At 46.8% G+C, this 21,792-nt stretch overlaps 1 protein-coding gene across 5 annotated transcripts in view; it reads right to left on the bottom strand.

The window, feature by feature from the left end:
* Positions 1–6,714: 6,714 nt before the first annotated feature.
* LOC147116898 (uncharacterized) overlaps positions 6,715–21,792 on the bottom strand; it is a 347,723-nt gene continuing 332,645 nt past the window's right edge. For all 5 annotated transcript variants that reach the window (XM_085987340.1, XM_085987341.1, XM_085987339.1 and 2 more), the window contains 2 exons: positions 7,647–7,718; positions 6,715–7,057 (listed from right to left, as the gene is read on the bottom strand). In XM_085987340.1, the coding sequence (XP_085843466.1) occupies positions 7,651–7,718 (68 nt within the window). In that variant the 3' untranslated portion in view covers positions 6,715–7,057; positions 7,647–7,650. The remainder of the gene's footprint in view (positions 7,058–7,646; positions 7,719–21,792) is intronic.

Genomic DNA, 21,792 nt, shown 5'->3' on the forward strand with positions numbered 1-21,792 from the left:
TGATAATACAATGCATATAGATTGCAAAACCTGTAAGTGTGACTTTTATTCATTTGTGCTCCTTGTAATTGATGGAAAATTGTAAAAATTTGCTGATATGCACTCCTGAGGGGAGGGGTTTGAGTCTCCACAGGGAGCAGCATTTGTAAAATTTACTGAGTAATCTAAACTAATTTTTGTCAATGAGCAATGCCACAAGAGATCAATTAGTCACAACAGTTGGGTTTTTCTGTATTAGGAGGAATCGAACCATTGACCTTGGTGGAAATTAGAGGTAAAAGCAAATAACAATGAGATGATTGAAGGATGAAGCCTCAGCTGTTGGTAACATTTTCCATCTTGGTTTTTTTTAGATTGCCATTTTATTGTCCATCTTTAGTGGATCTGAGGGGGTGGTGGGGTTTCTCGAATCATTGCAGTCCTTGTAGTGATGATGTTCCCATGATAGTGTTACAGTACCTAGGGAATTATAGGATTTTGACTCCACGATGACAAAAAAAACATCAGTATATGTTCAATAAGGATGGTGTGTGACTTGGATGTGATGTCCTTCTCCGGGGTCAAAGTCATGGGGCTGAGAGGTGCTGTTAAAGTAAGTGTTGTAGTGTATGTACCTTTAAGGGGAGAACTACTTTTTACAGCTCCTGTATACTGTAGTACCGGCAGTGACCACACCTGTATATAACCCTGAGTAGGGATCTGTACAGTTAGTTTTAGAGTAACCCTCATCCAGTAAACACCTGTTGATTGTTCTCTGCAGTCTCTTGTTTAGTTATTGAAGGACACACAACATCAAGATACACGGATTTAACATTGGCGACGAGCAGATTCGAACCTACCTGCAATTCTGCAGAAGGCCGATTCCAGAAGCACGGGCGTCGACCATCCAACGGAGACTCCAGCGAAACGGGCTGCAACAGGTACGGCGCAGACCCTTCCTGCACAGCGGCGGCTAGAGCCGACCGACGGCACAGGAAAAGGCCGAGCAGCGTCGACGGGAGAAGAGAGACGGTAGAGCGCACACAGCGCAGCCGGTGTTCAGGACCGAGCGGCGTCGACGGGAAAAGAGAGAGGGTAGAGCGCACAGGGCGCAGCCGCTGTTCAGGACCGAGCGGCGTCGACACGAGAAGAGAGAGGGTAGAGCGCACAGGGCGCAGCCACTGTTCAGGACCGAGCGGCATCAACGAGAGAGAGAGGCGGTGTTCAGGGGGCGAGCAGCGTCAGCGGGGAAGAAAGGAAAGCGCGGGAGACGCCATTTTGAGCCGCAGCGGAGAAGAAGGGAGAGCGCGGGAGACGCCATTTTGAGCCGCAGCGGAGAAGAAGGGAGAGCGTGGGAGACGCCATTTTGAGCCAGTCTAACCACACCCAGGGATGCCGAAGAGTGGCAGTGTCACAACGTTCAACAATGAAGTCGAAGATTGGACGACATATGTCGAATGCATAGAAGTGTACTGCAAGGCAAATGAAGTGCCAGATGACAGGAAAGCGCTGGTATTGTTGAATTCAATGGGTGCAAAAACGTATGGCTTACTGTGAAACTTAGTAACCCCAGAGAAGCCAGTGGAAAAGGATTTTGAAAACATAGTGTCAATCCTACAGGACCACTTAGACCCCACACCGCTGCTGGTAGCGGAAAGATTTAAGTTTCACAAAAGGAACCAGCATAAAGATGAAAGTAATGCTGAGTTTTTAACGGAACTGCGCAAGCTATCGAAACACTGCCAGTTTGGAACGGGACTAGCAGATACTTTAAGGGACAAGTTTGTGTGTGGGCTTCAAAGTGAAGGAACCCAGAAACGGCTTCGAGCAGAAAAGGATCTTACACTGGACAAGGCTTTCAGCATGGCAGTATCACACGAAGCAGCAGCACGGGGCGCGGCAGAGATACAACGGAGACCGCAAGAATATGGCACAAATGAAATGTCATACGGAACAGTGAAGTGCTATCGCTGCGGCAGAACAACACACGACCATAAGGATTGCTGGTTCAAGGACCAAGTGTGCAGACAGTGTGGAAAAGTAGGACACATAGCAAGAGTCTGCAGGTCGGAAAAGAAAACCAGCAGCAAGAAATCACCACAGGAGAAGTACAAGAAGGTACATAAGGTGACGGAGAGTAGTTCAGACGAACAGAAGAGTGATACAGACTCCGGAAGCAAGGAGCTGGGTTGTCTGAAACTACATAATGTGATCAAAACGGAGGATCACCAAACTATCTGGGTCACGCTCAAGATAGTCGGAGTCCAAGTGAAAATGGAATTGGACACAGGATCAGCCCTAACAGTCATAAACCGAAGAGACTACAAGCGGCTATTCTCACATATACCCTTGAGAGATACGGAGATTGTCTTGAAGACGTACACGGGGCAAAAAGTCTACCCCAAAGGAAAAATAAGGGTGAACGTTATATATAACGGCAAGGAAACACCAAAAATGGACCTATATGTATTGCCAGATGGAGGACCACCACTACTAGGACGTGAATGGATCCGGAAGATACAGCTAGATTGGCATTCCATACAAGCACTGACTGTAGATGCCAAAAAGGATGACGACGTCACACCTGGACGACTGTCAAAAATGCTAACTGACGCACAAGAAGTGTTCCAGGAGGGACTCGGAACACTAAAAGGCATAACAGTGACGATCAAAATAGAGGAAAATGCAAGCCCAAAGTTTTTTAAGGCCAGGCCGGTACCTTATGCGATCCGCCCAGCTGTTGAAGCAGAGCTGGAAGGTTTGGAACGTTCAGGAGTACTGTCCAAAGTGGACTGGAGCAAGTGGGCTACACCCATCGTTCCTGTAATGAAGAGGTCGTTGAGTAATACGCCTGGGGAACCAAAGAAGGTTCGCATCTGTGGGGACTTTAAGGTGACAGTGAACCCAGTCCTTCACACTGTACAATATCCGCTTCCGCGGATTGAAGATATTTTCGCCTCGCTATCTGGAGGGAAACACTTCACTAAGATTGATCTGGCCCAGGCGTACCTGCAAATGGAGGTAGAAGAAGCCTCGAAACAGTACCTCACGATCAACACTCATAAAGGTCTCTACCAATACAACCGGCTGGTGTTCGGGGTAGCATCAGCTCCGGCTATTTGGCAAAGGGCAATGGATCAAGTCCTGCAAGGGATTCCAGGGACCCAGTGTTATTTGGACGACATCCTGGTCACGGGCGAAAATGACAGTGATCACCTCGCCAACCTGGAGCAGGTGCTCACTAGATTGAAGGAATATGGGCTCCGAGCTAATCGCCACAAATGCAAGTTTTTCCAGAAGCAGATCTCGTATTGTGGCCACGTTATTGATGAAGAGGGGTTACATAAGTCCCCTGAAAAGATTGAGGCAGTAGTCAAGGCTCCAGCACCGGAAAATGTGTCACAACTGAGATCGTTCCTCGGGCTGGTAAACTACTACCATAAGTTCTTGCCGAATTTGTCCACAGTACTACACCCACTGAACACCCTACTGCAAACGGGGGTACCATTGAAGTGGAATGACGAATGTAAACGAGCTTTCCAGAAGTGCAAAGAATTGATCACATCAAAAGAGGTGTTGGCTCATTTCAACCCAGCACTACCAATTCGGTTGGCGTGTGATGCATCACCCTATGGCATTGGAGCGGTGCTGTCGCACAAATTCCCGGACGGCTCGGAGAGGCCAGTAGCCTTTGCGTCTCGGTCACTAACCTCAGCCGAGCGTAACTACGCCCAGATTGACAGGGAGGCCCTCAGCCTAATGTGGGGAGTGAAAAAGTTCAACCACTATCTGCACGGGCAGAAGTTCACCTTGCTGACTGACCACCAACCACTTGTCTCCATCTTTAATCCAAAGAAGGGCGTTCCGGTGATGACTGCGCAACGGCTACAAAGATGGTCCCTTTTTCTAGGGGCGAACCAATATGAAATCGAGTATAAGGGCACGAAACAGCATGGAAACGCTGATGGGCTATCATGCCTGCCACTGCCTACTGCGGAGGAAGCACCAGCAGTGGACCCTGTCGAAATATTTTATTCGACTATAATTGAACGCTTGCCAGTAACTAACGCTGATTTGGAGAAGGAGACCCGAAATGACCCGACACTGTCTCGGGTATATGACTTGACGGTGAAGGGATGGCCAACACATGGTGACTCACTGTTGCCAGCATTCTCATCCAGAAGAGAACAGCTGTCAGTATGCCAGGGGACCTTGATGTGTGGATCCCGAGTGGTAATCCCAGCCAAGTTAAGGGAGAGAGTGCTCAATGAGCTTCACGAAGGCCATCTGGGAGGGGTGAAAATGAAAAGCCTTGCTAGGGCTTATGTGTGGTGGCCGGGGATCGATCAGCAAATTGAGGACCTGACAAAGAGCTGCTCAGGATGCCAGAAGGTCCAAAATGCACCACCACATGCCCCTCTACACCCATGGGAGTGGCCCTCATCTTCATGGCAACGGGTGCATATTGATTTTGCTGGTCCATTCATGGACTCAATGTTTTTAATAGCTGTGGATGCGCACTCGAAATGGCCTGAGGTGATCAAAATGTCCTCCACCACCACGGAGAAAACTATTGCAGTCCTACGGACCATATTTGCCAGGAACGGCTTGCCAGAGCAGATTTGCTCTGATAACGGACCACAGTTTGTGTCCGAAGAGTTTCGAAGATTTATGAAAAGGAATGGGGTAAGGCATTACACATCCGCCCCACATCATCCAGCCACAAATGGATTGGCTGAGAGGTTTGTACAAACCTTTAAAAAAGCAGTAAGGGCCATGTGCGATGACAACATTCCACTGCAGCATAAGGTGGACAATTTCCTGTTAGCCTACAGAAATGCGACACATGCAGTCACCAACCAGACCCCGGCCATGATGTTCTTTAACCGAAGGTTGAGATCTCGTCTGGATTTGCTCAGACCAAATGTACGAAGAGATGTTGAGAATAAGCAATTCCAGCACATCAATGAGAAGCCGACAAGGAGCTACAATGTAGGGCAACCAGTCTTGGCCCGCGACTACCGAACAGAGAAATGGCAACCAGGAACGATATGCACACGGCAGGGGCCACTAATGTACACAGTGGATGTTGGGGAGAACATTGTGAGACGCCATGTTGACCAGATCCTAGAGTCACAGGAACGAGTCAACCCCATGTCTCGCGTACCTGGTGATGAACCCGACATACAGGTAGCATCTACCCCAGAAACAGTAGCATCGGAAGCTGATGAACCAACCGACGACAGGGGGCCAGAATCCCCTCCGCACCAAGAGCAAGACATTCAGGAAAGGCGCTATCCAGAAAGGATCAGGAAGCCTCCCCAAAGACTGAATTTATAAATAGACTATTTTCAGTTAATGTTGTATGTTAAAAGTGTTAATTGTAATTAGTTGATATTTAATTGTTAAATGAATGTTATGGTACTGTTAATCTAAAAGGGGAGGAATTGTAGTGTATGTACCTTTAAGGGGAGAACTACGTTTTACAGCTCCTGTATACTGTAGTACCGGCAGTGACCACACCTGTATATAACCCTGAGTAGGGATCTGTACAGTTAGTTTTAGAGTAACCCTCATCCAGTAAACACCTGTTGATTGTTCTCTGCAGTCTCTTGTTTAGTTATTGAAGGACACACAACATCAAGATACACGGATTTAATAAGTGTGATTTGCTGCAGTGCGTCCTGTAGATAATACGTACTCCAGCAACGGTGTGCCAGTGGTGAAGGAGTGGATATTGAGTTTATTGGCAAGGGTGCTGATTAAGCAGATTGCCTTATCCCAGATTGTACTGAACTTAGTGTTTGTTGTTGCAGCTGTACCCATCCAGTGCTGAACATTCTATTACATTGCTGATTTAAGTTTTGTAGATGGTGGAAAGCCTTTTAAAGGTAAGGAAGTGAGCCACTCATCACAATGTACCTGACCCTGCTCTTGCTGGCACGGTGTTGATAAGGCTGTCCTAATCCTAACCTTCTGGTCACTGGTGACTTAAAGATGTTGATGGTCACCAGCTTTGCAATGGTAGTGCCATTGAAGTTCAGGAAGTTGGTTGGGCTTTTTCCTGTTGGCGATGGTCATGGTGGCACTTATGTGGCACGAATGTTGGCTGCCACTTGTCAGCCCAAGCTTGAATTTTGTCCATGTCCTGCTGTAGGCCAGCATGGGTGGCTTCATTGTCGGAGGACTTGTAAATGGATTTGAATACTGTGGAATTGTCAGTGAACAGCCTCATTCTGACCTTATGATGGAGGGATTGAAGAGTGACTGAAGATGGTTGGGCTGGAGGGCTGCTGCCCTCAGGAACTCCTGCAGTGATACCCTAGGGCTGCGATGATTGGCCTCCAATAACCTGTGTGTCTGTTATGACTTCAGCCACTGGAGCATTTTCCTTTTGATACCCCCTTCGCCTCAATGTGTGCAACCCCCCTCTCGTTAATTACATCCTCGTTTATTTTAAGTCATTAATATTGTTAATGAAGCCAAACATGTAATTATTGGGCACAGACACTTGCATGGATTCTGTTTGAGTAATTACATCAGCAAGTGCATTGCTGGCATCCTGAAGGGAAAACCAGGCCTTGTATTTGTATCAGTTCTATTAACTGTCAGAACTGAGCAGGTTTGAATGATAAATGTAATAATTTAGGTTGGAGATGAAGTTTGATGATACTGCCTATAAAGACTGGTTGCACTGTATAATTATAATTAAACCTAAAAGGATGTACACAGGTATTATCTGTTGCCTCACATTGCTTTATTGACTCAATGTTGATCTGTGACAACCCTTCGTGTACATTTTGACCCTTACCCAATGATAACTACAAAATAAACACTGGATGCCTGTTGCTTGCCAAGAAATTTCTCAAGCCGATGAACCTCATGAGCTTAGCCTTCAGTAAACTGGATGGAACATATTCCGCAGATGATTTGGATCTTTGTAATTCACTAACATTACTGCACAAGGCAGTTGCTTCGTACAGATGCTCCATGAATTCAGACTACGGAATGGGCAAGTGGGTCATTCCCCATACCTAACTGTTGTCCATTCAACATAACTTTGTCCATTTTCCAGAACCTGGAGAGCAAGTTGATATTTTCATAAGTTAATATCTGTTATACAGACAAACAAAGATTGTAAGATACACATTTCTGCTATTTGTTTCTGTTTGACCTAAATCTGGTCTGTCTCTGACCCAGGTAGGCAGGTAAACGGTGTCTGTTTGGGGCCAAGTTTGTTCCAAGATTAAATGTTTGGTGATGAAACAGGAATGACTTACTCACCAATTGTCTCACTTAAATCCTCCATCCTACCACTCTATTAACAGCACAGTGGACCAAGTATGGGCTAGGTCATCCTTAAAGTACTTTTTAAAAACAAAATGTTCAAATCAATTATTTTCTGTTTCTAGAACTTACGCATGAAAGCTTAAGTTCTGTTATATTGGCCCAATCCAAGGTTTCTGGCAGTATAGAGGAGTTGGGGGAAAGAGGGATTGAGGGGAACAACCCACCTGTCTTCCAGAAGAGCCTGCCTTTAAATGAACACCTGCCCTTAATTCTTAGCACATTGCCAGGTATCAGCAAGATGCTGCATCATCAAACTACCTTAAACACATTCTAGTTTGTAACTCTCCTTCAGTTTCTTTCTTCATTTTTGTACTCACATGATTAAGGTTTTCGTCTCTGAGGCATTCTGCAAGTTTTCAATCCACTGGTTCGTCTTTGGCTGCTTGATGCTGTTATCAACAGAAAAATACTTTAGTACTTGGCTCAAACCACATACATTCAAAAAAAGTATTAAAAGAGCTGACAGTTAATGAGTCACAAGTCAAATTATGCTGAACAATTCATTATTCAAGTACTCCCTTGCATGTGTTCGATGGTCTAAAGATACATATAACCAATGTTCCCTTTAAGCTGCATAGTTGCACAGCGTTCTGGAGATCCCATGCAGCTGGCTCGCCGGCTTTACAAAGGAAAAACTGCGCATGCACGGAATTTTGAATGGGCCTTGCAGTCCGTTAAAGGGGCCGCACAGCCCCCCAAAAAATTAGAGGCAACATTGCAAATAACCTCATTTTTTGAAAGAAATTTAATCTTCACTCACAGGCTATCAACTCACAGGGGGAGAAAAACACTTGTAGAAATTCGATCCCTGTGCACGCCAATGCCGCCACTCCAATTCTGCTGGACCACAACTTTAGTGCTTTGTCTAGAAAAGGCAGCATTCAGATCCCAAGTAACAGCAAGAGCACTAAAACATTAAATGGTAAAGTACCTTTAAGCAATACAAAGTTGGGAAAGAGAGTAAAGTAAGGAGGAACTGTTTCCACTGACAAGTTGGCCGGTAACCAGAGGACAGAAATTTAAGATAATTGGCAAAAGAACCAGAGGGGAGATGTATAAGGCCGATCTAGGTTAGATGTCAGGAAGTAGTCCCTTTTCCAAAGAATAATGGACCTCTGGAACAGGCTGACGTCTCGTATGGTGGATGCTGATTCGCTGAATCCCTTCAAGCAAAAGTTGACCCACTGCCCCAGTTTTCTGCCTGGTGATAAAAGTGAAAATTCAGCCCAGTGCTTTGAATCAGGTTCTGTGCAGCAGTGAGATGGCCTTAAACTGCTACATTTCTCAAAAATGCCTCACAGGTCCTTCAGTTCAAGTGTTTTCCTTCTCCCTGTACTCAAGCAATGCATTGGTTGAGGTATCGCCTGGCTGCTCATACCTCTCGATCCCATTTGGCTATCATAGGATGCAGGTCCGGCCATCAGAGCTGTTATTTACATAGAATAAAGTATTGAGTATACTTTATGTATAAATATTTTAAATGTGTAGATACCATGCTGCTGAACAAGTTGTTATGCATGGCTATGAACAGTTAAAAGGCTCCTTTGCTGCAGTAAAACTTTGTTTATTGTCAGTCAATTTTAGTCATCAGAAGTCTCCCCCAATGAAGTACCACTTCTTGCAAAGTTATATTTACTTCATGCAACATCTCTTAGAATGCTAAAGTAAACATCAGTTATTTTTACTTATTCACAGGGTGTGTGTGTCACTGGCAAGGTCAGCATTTATTGCCCATCCCTAATTGCCTGTGAGAAGGTGGTGGTGAGCCGCCTTCTTGAACCACTGCAGTCCGTGTGGTGAAGGTACTCCCACAGTGCTGTTAGGGAGGGAGTTCCAGGATTTTGACCCAGTGACGTTGAAGGAATGGCCGATATACCTCCAATGGTGTGTGACTTGGAGGGGAACTTGGAGGTGATGGTGTTCCCATGCACCTGCTATTCCTGTCCTTCTAGGCAGTAGTGGTCACAGGTTTGGGAGGTGCTGTCGAAGAAGCCTTGGTGAGTTGCTGCAGTGCATCTTGTAGATGGTACACATTGCGGTGGAGGGAGTGAATGTTTAAGGTGGTGGATGGGGTGCCAAGCATGCGGGCTGCTTTGTCCTGGATGGTGTCAAGCTTCTTGAGTGTTGTTGGAGCTGCACTCATCCAGGCACATGGAGAGTATTCCATCACATTCCTGACTTGTGCCTTGTAGATGGTGGAAAGGCTTTGGGAAGTCAGGAGGTAAGTCACTTGCCGCAGAATACCCAGCCTCTGACCCGCTCTTGTTGCCACAGTATTTACGTGGCTGGTCCAGTTAAGTTTCTGGTCAATGGTGACCCCCAGGATGTTGATGGTGGGGGATTCAGCGATGGTAATGCCGTTGAATGTCAAGGGGAGGTGGTTAGACTCTCGCTTGTTGGAGACAGTCATTGCCTGGCACTTGTATGCCGCGAGCGTTATATGCCACTTATCAGCCCAAGTCTGAATATTGTCCAGGTCTTGCTGCATGCGGGCATGGACAGCTTCATTATCTGAGGAGTTGCGAGTGGTCTGCACAGAGTGGTCTTAAACAGAGTGCACTTAAACAGAGTGTTAAAGTTGGGAATTTAGAGAGGGTGGGAAATTGGAGCAGAGGGGGAAGGAGGTGCGCTTTTTGCCTCCAATACTTGTAGTGGGTTTGTGTTACAGGTAAATATTTAATTTAATCTACCTGTAGCTTAAAGTAGATCTAGTAATTAGTGAAATAACTAAAGTATAAGCTAAGTTAATTAAATACATAAACTTTAATTAAATAAATAAATAAAATATGGTTATATAAGGATGGCAGTGCAGGTGGTGTGCCGCAACTGCAGCACGTGGGAGTTTGTGGAGAGCATTGTGATCCCAAATGACTACGTCTGCTGTAAGTGTCTGCATCTCGAGGAACTCAAAGTTGTTGAGCTGGAGTCTGAGGTGCAGACATTGCGGGGCGGGGGAAAGCTACCTGGACACTTTGATCCAGGAGGCTGTTACACCCCTCAGGTTAGGTAGTGGTACAGAAATAACAACAGAAAATGCTGGAAATACTCAGCAGGCCAGGCAGCATCCGTGAAGAGAGAAACAGAGTTAACGTTTCAGGTCTGGGACCCTTCATCAGAACTGGAAAAAGCTGGAAATGTAACAGATATTAAGCAGGTGCAGAGACAGGGGGTGGGGGGGTTTAGGAGGGGAGGAAGGAATTGAAAGAACATGCTGTGAAAATGTTGCAAATGGGAATGGCAAAATCATACTGCATGAAAAATGGGGGCAGGGATAATTATCTGAAATTGTTGAACTCAATGTTGAGTCCGGCAGGCTGTAAAGTGCCCAATCGAAAGATGAGGTGCTGTTCCTCGAGCTTACGTTGAGCTTCATTGGAACAATGTATTAGGCCGAGGACAGAGAGATCAGAGTGGGAGTGAAGCGGTGAATTAAAGTGACAGGCGAACGGAAGCTCAGGGTCACCCTTACGGACTGAACAGAGGTGTTCCGCAAAGCGGTCGCCCAATCTGCATTTGGTCTCCCCAATGTAGAGGAGACCGCATCGTGAGCAGTGAATGCAGTATATTAAATTGCAAGAAGTACAAGTAAATCGCTGTTTCACCTGGAAGGGGTGTTTGGGGCCCTGGACAGTGGGAAGGGAGGAGGTAAAAGGGCATGTGTTGCATCTCCTGCGCTTGCACAGGAAGGTGCTAGGTGAAGGAGAAGGGCTGTTGTGGTACAGGTCTGGTTAGTGGTCAGGGGCAGGAGGGTGTGACTGCGACTCAGGCAGGCAGTCAAGCATAGGTCCCTTGCAGTCAGAATCGGGGGAATTTATAATGGGGAACAAAGAAATGGCAGACCAACTAAATACATATTTTGGTTCTGTCTTCACAAAGGAGGACACAAATAACCTCCCAGAGATGCCGGGGAACATAGGGTCTGATGAAAGGGTGGAACTGAAAGAAATCAGTATTTGTAGGGAAATGGTGTTAGGAAAATTGATGGGACTGAAGGCCGATAAATCCCCAGGGCCTGATAATCTACATCCCAGGGTACTTAAGGAAGTGGCCCTAGAAATAGTAGATGCATTGCTGGTCATCTTCCAGAACTCGATAGACTCTGGAACGGTACCCATGGATTGGCGGGTAGCCAATGTTACCCCTCTATTCAAAAAAGGTGGTAGAGAAAAGGCGGGGAATTATAGACTGGTAAGCTTGACATCGGTAGTGGGGAAAATGCTAGAGTCTATTGTAAAAGATGTAATAGCAGAGCACTTGGAAAGCAGTGACTGGATCAGACAAAGTCAACATGGATTTACAAAAGGTAAATCATGCTTGACTAATCTACTGGAATTTTTTGAGGATGTAACTGGTAAAATAGATAAGGGAGAACCAGTGGATGTGGTGTATTTGGACTTTCAGAAGGCTTTCGATAAGGTCCCGCATAAGGGATTAGCGTGCAAAATTAAGGCACATGGGATTGGGGGCAAGGTATTGACTTGGATAGAGAACTGGTTGGCGGACAGAAAGCAAAGAGTTGGAATAAACGGGTCGTTTTCCGAGTGGCAGGCAGTGACTAGTGGGGTACTGCAAGGATCGGTCCTAGGACCCCAGCTGTTCACAATATATATTAATGATCTGGACGAGGGAATTGGATGTAATATCTCCAAATTTGCAGACGACACAAAGCTGGGGGGGAGGGTATGCTGTGAGGAGGATGTCGTGAAACTCCAGCACGATTTGGACAGGTTGGGTGATTGGGCAGAAACATGGCAAATGCACTATAATGTGGATAAATGTGAGGTTATCCACTTTGGTGGCAAAAACAGGAAGGCAGATTATTATTTGAATGGTAATAGATTGGGAGAAGGGGAAGTGCAAAGAGTCGCTGAAGGTAAGCATGCAGGTGCAGCAGGCGGTTAAGAAGGCAAATGGTATGTTGGCCTTCGTAGCAAGAGGGTTCGAGTACAAGAACAAGAATGTCTTGCTGCAGTTGTACAGGGCCTTGGTGAGACCACACCTTGAGTATTGTGTGCAGTTTTGGTCACCTTACCTGAGGAAGGACGTTCTTGCCATGGAAGGAGTGCAGCGAAGATTCACCAGGCTGATACCTGGGATGGCAGGAATGACGTATGAGGAGAGATTGTGTCGATTGGGCTTATACTCACTGGAGTTTAGAAGATTGAGAGGGGATCTCATCGAAACCTATAAAATTCTGTCAGGCCTGGACAGACTAGATGCAGGAAGGATGTTTCTGATGGCTGGGGAGTCCAGAACCAGGGGTCATAGTCTAAGGATAAGGGGTAAGCCATTTAGGACTGAAATGAGGAGGAATTTCTTCACCCAGAGAGTGGTGAACCTGTGGAATTCTCTGCCACAGAGGGCAGTGGAGGCCAGTTCATTAAGTATATTCAAGAAAGAGTTGGATATATTTCTTAAGGCTAAAGGGATCAAGGGATATGGGGAGAAGGCAGGGACCGGGTACTGAATTTGGATGATCAGCCATGATCTCATTGAATGGCGGAGCAGGCTCGAAGGGCCGAATGGCCTACTCCTGCTCCTATCTTCTATGTATCTATGTATCTAGGTGCCGTGCTGGAGGAACCTTGGCCTTTGCCCTTATCCAATAGGTATGAGGTTCTGCTGCTTGTGTGGATGAGGGCAAAGTCTGCAGGTTGGATGAGCAAACTGCCAACGGCACCGTGGTACAGGAGGCCATTCAAGTGGGAGGAGTGAAAAGGAATGTTATAGGGGATATTATAGTCAGGGGGATAGATACTGTACTTTGCAGCCGCGACCGGGAGTTCTGAAGGCTGTGTTGCCTGGCACCGGCACCAGCACTGGGGAAAAAGATGGGCTCCACTTAAACCGGGCTGGGACCAGTGTCCTAGCGCATTGAATAGCTAGGGCTGTAAATCAAATCCGGCCAATTAACACCCCATCTGCCCACAATCAATCATTAGCAAAGTGATGGAAGATGTTGTCGACAATGCTATTAAGCGGCAATGTCCTTCAGGACTCGGCCAGTGCAGTCAGTAGTGGTGCTACCGAGCCACTCTTGGTGATGGCCATTGAAGTTCCCCACCCAGAGTACATTCTGTGCATTTGATACACTCAATGCTTCTTCCAAGTTGTGTTCAACATGGAGTACTGATTCATTAGCTGAGGGTAGCTGAGGGAGAGCAATATGTCGCACTCAGCAGGAGGTTTCCTTGCCCATGTTTGGTCTGCTCCCATGAGACTTCATGGGGTCCAGAGTCAATGGTGAGGATTCCCAGGGATACTCCCTCCCAACTGTATATTGTTGTATATGTACCTTTAAGGGAATAACTGGTCTTAGACTGCAGTACCGGCAGTGACCACCCCTGTATAAAAGGCCCTAGCAGGCTTCTGTAGTTTCAGTTTCAAGCTGCCTCTTGTTCAGTAAAGTACCTGTTAAACTGTTCTCCCGAAGTCCGTGTATTATTGAGGCGCGGACTTTACAGTGGCGACGAGTAAGTTCGAACTCACCTGCAGTGTGGCATCATCTCACGGGGATCTCGCCTGAAAGGAAGGTCCTGGAAGGTCGTAGTCTGAGCAACGGGCGTCGACCGAGGGCAACCGCCCAAAGAATCCATCGGTGTTTGGAGAATTGCGGGAGAGACTGTGGTTCCAGCGAATCGTGCTGGTAGCAGGTAGCGTGCTGACCCTTCCGGACTGCGGCGGGCTCAAGCTCGATCGAGCGGCTCTACAAATCGGGCCACACAGCGTCGCCAGGAAAAGAAAACAAGAGAGGGTGGAGCACACAGGGCACGGTCGGTGCTCAAGAACAGGACAGCGGAGAGAAACTAAACGGGGGGGAAGGAAAGTGAGATGCGCCGAAGCTGCGGGTCGCCGCCATTACCCCGTAGAACGCTAGGAGCAGCGTGGCAATAAGGGGAAGAAGCAAAAGCGCGGGAGGCGCCATTTTATTCCATTGGGGAAGAAGCAAAAGCGCGGGAGGCACCATTTTAAATCGCCCAAGATGCCGAAAAGTGGCAGTATCACTGCTTTCGACAATGAGGTAGAAGACTGGACCACGTATGTGGAAAGAATTGAAGTGTACTGCAAGGCAAATGAGGTGGCTGATGGAAAGAGGGCGTCGGTATTATTAAATCTGATGGGTGCGAGTACATACGGCCTATTGCAGAATTTAATTACCCCAGCTAAACCAATGGAGAAAAGTTTTGAGGAGATTGTTCATATCTTACAGGAACATCTAAGCCCTACACCACTGCTGATAGCAGAAAGATTCAAATTCCATAAAAGAAACCAGCACAAAGATGAGAGCAATGCTGACTATCTTACGGAACTACGCAAGTTATCGAAGCACTGCCAGTTCGGAGCAGGACTGGCAGACACCTTACGGGATAAGTTTGTCTGCGGGCTCCAGAGTGAAGGAACCCAGAAACGACTACTTTCAAATAAGGACCTGACGCTAGAACAGGCTTTCAGCGTGGCAGTATCCTACAAAGCAGCAGCACGGGGAGCTGCGGAAATACAACAGAAACCACAAGAATACAGCGCTAACGAAATGGCATATGGAGCCGAAAAGTGCTATCGCTGCGGCAGAACAACCCATGAGCAGAAGGACTGCTGGTTTAAAGACAAAATATGCAGGCAATGCGGGAAAGAAGACCAACACGACAAGAACTACTAAGGAACAGTACAGGAAAGTAAAGAAACTGACAGATAGTAGTTCAGAAGATCAGGAGAGTGATAAGGACTCCGGGAGCAAGCGACTAAGTTGTTTAGAGTTATACAACGTAATCGCAAAAGAAGATCACCGAACCATTTGGGTCACCCTCATGATAGCAGGGTCCCCAGTGAAGATGGAATTGGACACAGGATCAGCCCTAACTGTCATGAATCGACGAGACTATGAGCAGCTATTCTCACACATACCCTTAAAGGACACGTCCATTGTATTGAAGACATACACGGGGCAAAAGGTCTACCCCAGAGGAAAAATAAGGGTGCCAGTTGAATATAACGGAAAGGAAACACAGAACCTATACATGTATATACTACGAGATGGAGGACCACGATTATTGGGACGTGAATGGATCCGAAGACTACAATTGGATTGGCATTCCATTCTGGCACTAACTGTGACTGACAAAAAAGATGATGACGTCGCACCTGGACGTCTGTCACAAATTCTATCTGACGCGGAAGAGGTGTTCCAACAAGGACTTGGGACTCTAAAAGGAGTAAAGGCAACCATAAAGATTGAGGATAACGCAACCCCAAAATTTTTCAAGGCCAGACCGGTGCCATACGCGATACGCCCAGCTGTGGAAGCTGAACTGGAGAGTCTGGAGCGTTCGGGGGTGCTGTCTAAGGTGGACTGGAGCGAGTGGGCCACACCCATCGTTCCTGTAATGAAGAAAGCATTGAGCAGCACGCCTGGGGAGCCAAGGAAGGTTCGCATCTGTGGGGGCTTCAAGGTGACTGTGAACCCAGTCCTGCACACAGTACAGTATCCGCTTCCGCGGATAGAAGATATTTTCGCCTCACTATCTGGAGGGAAACGTTTTACAAAGATTGACCTGGCTCAAGCGTATCTACAAATGGAGGTGGAAGAAGCATCTAGGAAATACCTCACGATAAACATTCACAAAGGCCTTTACCAGTACAATCGACTGGTATTTGGGGTAGCATCGGCCCCGGCTATATGGCAGAGGGCAATGGAACAAGTCCTGCAAGGGATCCCAGGGGCCCAGTGTTATTTGGACGACATCCTGGTTATGGGCGAAAATGACAGTGAACACCTTGCCAACCTGGAACAGGTGCTCACGAGATTGCAGGAATATGGGCTACGAGCCAACCGTCCCAAATGCGAGTTCTTCAGGAGACAAATCTCGTATTGTGGCCACATGATTGATGAGGAAGGGTTGCATAAGTCGCCGGACAAGATTGAGGCTGTAGTCAAGGCTCCAGCACCAGAAAATGTGTCGCAACTGAGGTCGTTCCTCGGGTTGGTGAACTACTACCATAAATTCTTGCTGAATTTATCTACAATTCTGCACCCACTGAACGCCCTCCTTCAAACTGGTGTAACATGGAAATGGAGTGATGAGTGTAAGCGTGCCTTTCAGGACTGTAAATGCCAAATCACTTCAAAAGAAGTATTGGCCCACTACAACCCAACACTACCGATTCGGTTGGCATGTGATGCGTCACCTTACGGCATTGGAGCGGTGCTGTCACACAAATTCCGTGATGGTTCAGAGAGGCCAATAGCATTTGCATTGCGCTCACTAACCTCAGCTGAGCGTAACTACGCCCAGATTGACAGGGAGGCCCTCAGCCTGGTGTGGGGGGTGAAGAAGTTCAATCACTATCTGCACGGGCAGAAATTCACCCTACTGACTGATCATCAACTCCTGGTCTCAATTTTTAACCCAAAGAAGGGCGTTCCAGTGATGACGGCGCAACGGCTGCAAAGATGGTCACTTTTTCTAGGGGCACATCAGTATGACATAGAGTACAAAGGTACGAAACAACATGGAAACGCTGATGGGCTGTCGCGCCTACTGTTGCCTACGGCGGAAGAAGCACCTGCAGTGGACCCGGTGGAGATATTCCATGCGACCATAGTCGAATGTTTGCCTGTTACAAACGCAAGTATTGAGAAGGAAACCCGAAATGACCCGACTCTCTCTCGGGTCTATGATTTGACGGTGAAGGGATGGCCAGCATATGGCGACTCACTGTTGCCAGCATTCTCGCCAAGGAGGGAACAGCTGTCAGTGTGCCGGGGAACCTTGATGTGTGGATCCCGAGTGGTAATTCCACCCAAGTTGAGAGATAGAGTACTGAATGAGCTTCACGAGGGTCATCTGGGAGGGGTAAAAATGAAGAGCCTAGCCAGGGCGTTTGTGTGGTGGCCGGGAATCGATAAAGAAATCGAGGATATGACCAAGAGATGCACAGGATGCCAGAAGGTCCAAAACGCTCCACCACAGGCCCCGCTACATCCATGGGAGTGGCCCTCATCTCCATGGCAACGGGTACACATTGATTTCGCTGGTCCATTTATGGACTCAATGTTTCTAATCGCTGTGGACGCCCATTCGAAATGGCCAGAGGTCATTAAAATGTCCTCCACCACCACGGAGAAAACTATTGCAGTCCTAAGGACCATCTTCGCCAGGAATGGGTTGCCAGAACAGATCTGTTCCGACAATGGCCCACAGTTTGTGTCTGAGGATTTCCGGAGGTTCCTGAAGAATAATGAGGTGAAACATTACACATCTGCCCCATATCATCCAGCCACAAATGGATTGGCTGAGAGGTTTGTTCAGACCTTTAAAAAGGCCATAAAGGCAATGTATAATGACGACATACCACTGCAACACAAGGTGGATAACTTCCTGTTTGCTTACACATGCAGTAACCAACCAAACTCCAGCCGTACTGTTTTTCAACCGGAGACTAAGATGTCGCTTGGATTTGCTCAAACCAAACATAAGATGAGATGTTGAGGATAAGCAGTTCCAGCACATAAATGAGAAGCCAACCAGGAGCTTCAAGATAGGGCAACCAGTCTTGGCCCGCGACTACCGAACAGAAAAATGGCAGCCAGGCACGATATGCACACAGCAGGGACCACTAATGTACACAGTGGACGTTGGAGAGAGCATTGTGAGATGCCATGCTGACCAGATTCTAGAGTCACAGGAACAAGCCAAACCTGTACCACAAGCATGTGCACCTGGTAATGAGCTCGAAGTACAGATTGCGTCTACCTCAGAAGCAGGGGTATTGGAAGCTGACGAACCAACCAATGACAATGAGCCAGAATTGACTCCACCGCCAGAACAGGATACTCGAGAAAGGCGCTATCCAGTCCGGATCAGGAAGCCTCCTCAAAGACTGAACTTATAAATGACTATTTCAGTTGATGTATATATTACTGAGAAAATTGTAATTGTAATTAGTTATTATTTAGTTGTTAAATGAATGTTATGTACTGTTTATCTAAAAGGGGAGGAATTGTTGTGTGTGTACCTTTAAGGGAATAACTGGTCTTAGACTGCAGTACCGGCAGTGACCACCCCTGTATAAAAGGCCCTAGCAGGCTTCTGTAGTTTCAGTTTCAAGCTGCCTCTTGTTCAGTAAAGTACCTGTTAAACTGTTCTCCCAAAGTCCGTGTATTATTGAGGCGCGGACTTTACATATACCACTGTGCTGCCACCTCTGGTGGATCTGTCCTGCCGATGAGACCAGAGATCATGATGGAGGAGTCCGGGACGTTGGCTGTAAGGTACAATTCTGTGAGTATGACTACGTCACAAGTTCCCAGGTGTTAGTGAGGAGGACTTTGCAGGGTCGACTGGGCTGTGTGTGCCTAAGTCATGTCTGAATCCAATGCATAATGGTCCGTCCGGATTTATACTTTGTAACAACTGAGTTGCTTGCTAGGCCATTTCAGAGGGCATTACCCAGAGATGGTGATGGAGGAGTCCGGGACATTGGCTGGAAGGTACAATTCTGAGAGTATGACTATGTCAGGCTGTTGGTTGACTAGTCTGTGGTACAGTACTCCCAATAGATGCTGTGGTGGGATTTGAACACATGTCTCTGGATCATTAGTCCAGGTCTCTGGATTATTAGTCCAGTAACATAACCACTATGCTACCAATCCATTGACTGAACAGAAACTGAGAGATTAAAAGCATGGCAAGCAGAAAGTGAATGGGAAGAGAAAAAGAGAGAGAGAGGAGGGAATCGAATGCGAGTGTCGGAGCAACTCTGTTTGCTTGTGCGTCGCCCCTAACAAGTAAAGAGGCTAGAGTGGTACCTGTGCCAATCCTGGAAATATGTGTTTAACCCACCCAATGAGCCTGACAGGTTGACATCTGTAGCACAATCTGTGACATGAATCAACTGAACGGCCTGCGGGTGGCACTGTCCAGGGAGAGTATAAATACTCGGGCATGGGCCCAGCTTGTGCAGGACATTCTTAACAGGAACTAGTGAAGGACACAACTAGACCTCCATGTTGTAAAACAGTTGATTAAAGCTTTGTTTAACGCTTAGACCAAGTGCCTAGTAGTTTTCTTACGTCACCCTGTGCATACAATTTTCTGTCACATGCAGCAAGGTGTTATGGGCGAGAAATTCATTATTGCCCAGGAATGGGCGCTATCTTTAGAAAATTGAGATTTAGCGCCAGGCGCTAATGAATCTCGCTGCATGCAAAATTAATTGTCATCGCTCAAAGAAAGGGTGGGAGTGCTAAATCAAGCGCTAACAGCCTAGCTCAGTGGTGTTACACTCAAAGCGCTAACCAATATCAGGTGCAGTCTAATCGCAAGTCATCATTGTCACAGGCTCTTTCCAGTTTTTAAAAGGGAGGTTCATTCATGCTGCAGAACCTCATTCTCAGCATTGCTGGCTGTGAACCTGCAAACAGGAGCAGTCCAAGGAGCCGGATGACTCAAGCAGGTTTCATGATGGCAGATCCATGCCCCAGAGAGAGTGCCTCCAGATTTTCGGACCAAGCATTGGAGGAGTTGGTGTTTGCTGTGGAGAGACAGAGGATGGTGCTCTACCCGGCAAGTGGTAGGAGGTCCTCACCATGTGGAGGGAGGTTGCTCATCAGGTCTTGGGCAGCACTGTGGTCCCCAGGACCCAAACACAGTGCAGGAAGAAATTTTACGACCTCACTGGGGTGGTCAGGGTGAGTCAATGCCTCAACAAATGCTACATACCACTGTCTGAACCTCAGTCTGCACACACTGCCCAAAGCACCACACCCCCAGCACTCACCCACCAACAATCTCTACCCACCAACACTCACACCCACATCTCACACCTTGCACACAATGACAGCTATTCAACTATGGCAGGCACATCACCCAAACACATTGCTCCACATTCATTCACACACTTTCCTTTCTCTTGCAGGCCAAGGTGGCTCACAACAGGAGGGAGCAGGAGCGCACAGGCGGGGGACAAGCCAACACCAAATAGTGTCTGCACTGGAAAATAGAGTGCTGGAGATCAGTGTAATCTATCAAAATTCCCTGGATTCTGGAGAGGTCCCAGCGGATTGGAAAATCGCAAATATAACGCCCCTATTCAAGAAAGGAGGGAGAAGGAAAGTAGGAAACTATAGACCAGATGGCCTAACATCTATCATTGGGAAAATGCTGGCGTGCATTATTGAGGAAGTAGTAGCAGGACATTTGGAAAATCAGAATACAATCAAGCAGAGTCAGCATGGTTTTATGAAAGGGAAATCATGTTTGACAAATTTGCTAGAGTTCTTTGAGGATGTAACGAGCAGGGTGGATAAAGGGGAACCAGTAGATGTCGTGTATTTGGATTTCCAGAAGGCATTTGATAAGGTGCCATATAAAAGGTAACTGTACAAGATAAGAGCTCATGGGGTTGGGGGTAATATATTAGCATGGATAGAGGATTGGCTAACTAACAGAAAACAGAGAGTCGGGATAAATGGGTCATTTTCAGGTTGGCAAACTGTAACTAGTGGGGTGCCACAGGGATCAGTGCTGGAGCCTCAACTATTTACAATCTATATTAATGACTTGGATGAAGGAAGCGAGTGTATTGTAGCCAAATTTGCTGATGATACAAAGATAGGTGGGAAAGCAAGTTGTGAGGAGGACACAAAGAGTCTGCAAAGGGATATAGACAGGTTAAGTGAGTGGGCAAAAATTTGGCAGATGGAGTATAATGTGGGAAAATGCGAGGTTATCCACTTTGGTAGGAAGAATAAAAAAGCAAATTATTATTTAAATGGAGAGAGATTACAAAATGCTGCGGTACAGAGGGATCTGGGGGTCCTTGTACATGAAACACAAAAAGTCAGCATGCAGGTACAGCAAGTAATTAGGAAGAAAAATGGAATGTTGGCCTTCATTGCAAAGGGAATGGAGTATAGAAGTAGGGAAGTCCTGCTACAACTGTACAGGGCGTTGGTGAGATCACACCTGGAGTACTGCGTACAGTTTTGGTCTCCTTATTTAAAGAAGGATATACTTGCACTGGAGGCAGTTCAGAGAAGGTTCATGAGGTTGATTCCTGAGATGAGGGGGTTGTCTTATGAAGAAAGGTTGAACAGGTTAGGCCTGTACTCATTGGAGTTTAGAAGAATCAGAGGTGATCTTATTGAAACATATAAGATTCAAACAAATAACCACAAATAACCTCCCAGAGATGTCGGGGAACATAGGGTCTAATGAAAGGGAGGAACTGATAGAAATCAGTATTTGTCGGGAAATGGTGTTGGAGAAATTGACAGGATTGAAGGCCGATAAATCCCCAGGGCCTGATAATCTACATCCTAGGGTACTTAAGGAAGTGGCCCTAGAAATAGTAGATGCATTGCTGGTCATCTTCCAAAATTCGATAGACTCTGGAACAGTACCCATGGATTGGCGGGTAGCTAATGTTACCCCACTGTTCAAAAAAGGTGGTAGGGAGAAAACG

Source organism: Somniosus microcephalus, chromosome 5 (assembly GCF_052327205.1).
Source record: "Somniosus microcephalus isolate GS21.2 chromosome 5, FLI_Smic_1.0, whole genome shotgun sequence".
NCBI lineage: Eukaryota > Metazoa > Chordata > Chondrichthyes > Squaliformes > Somniosidae > Somniosus > Somniosus microcephalus.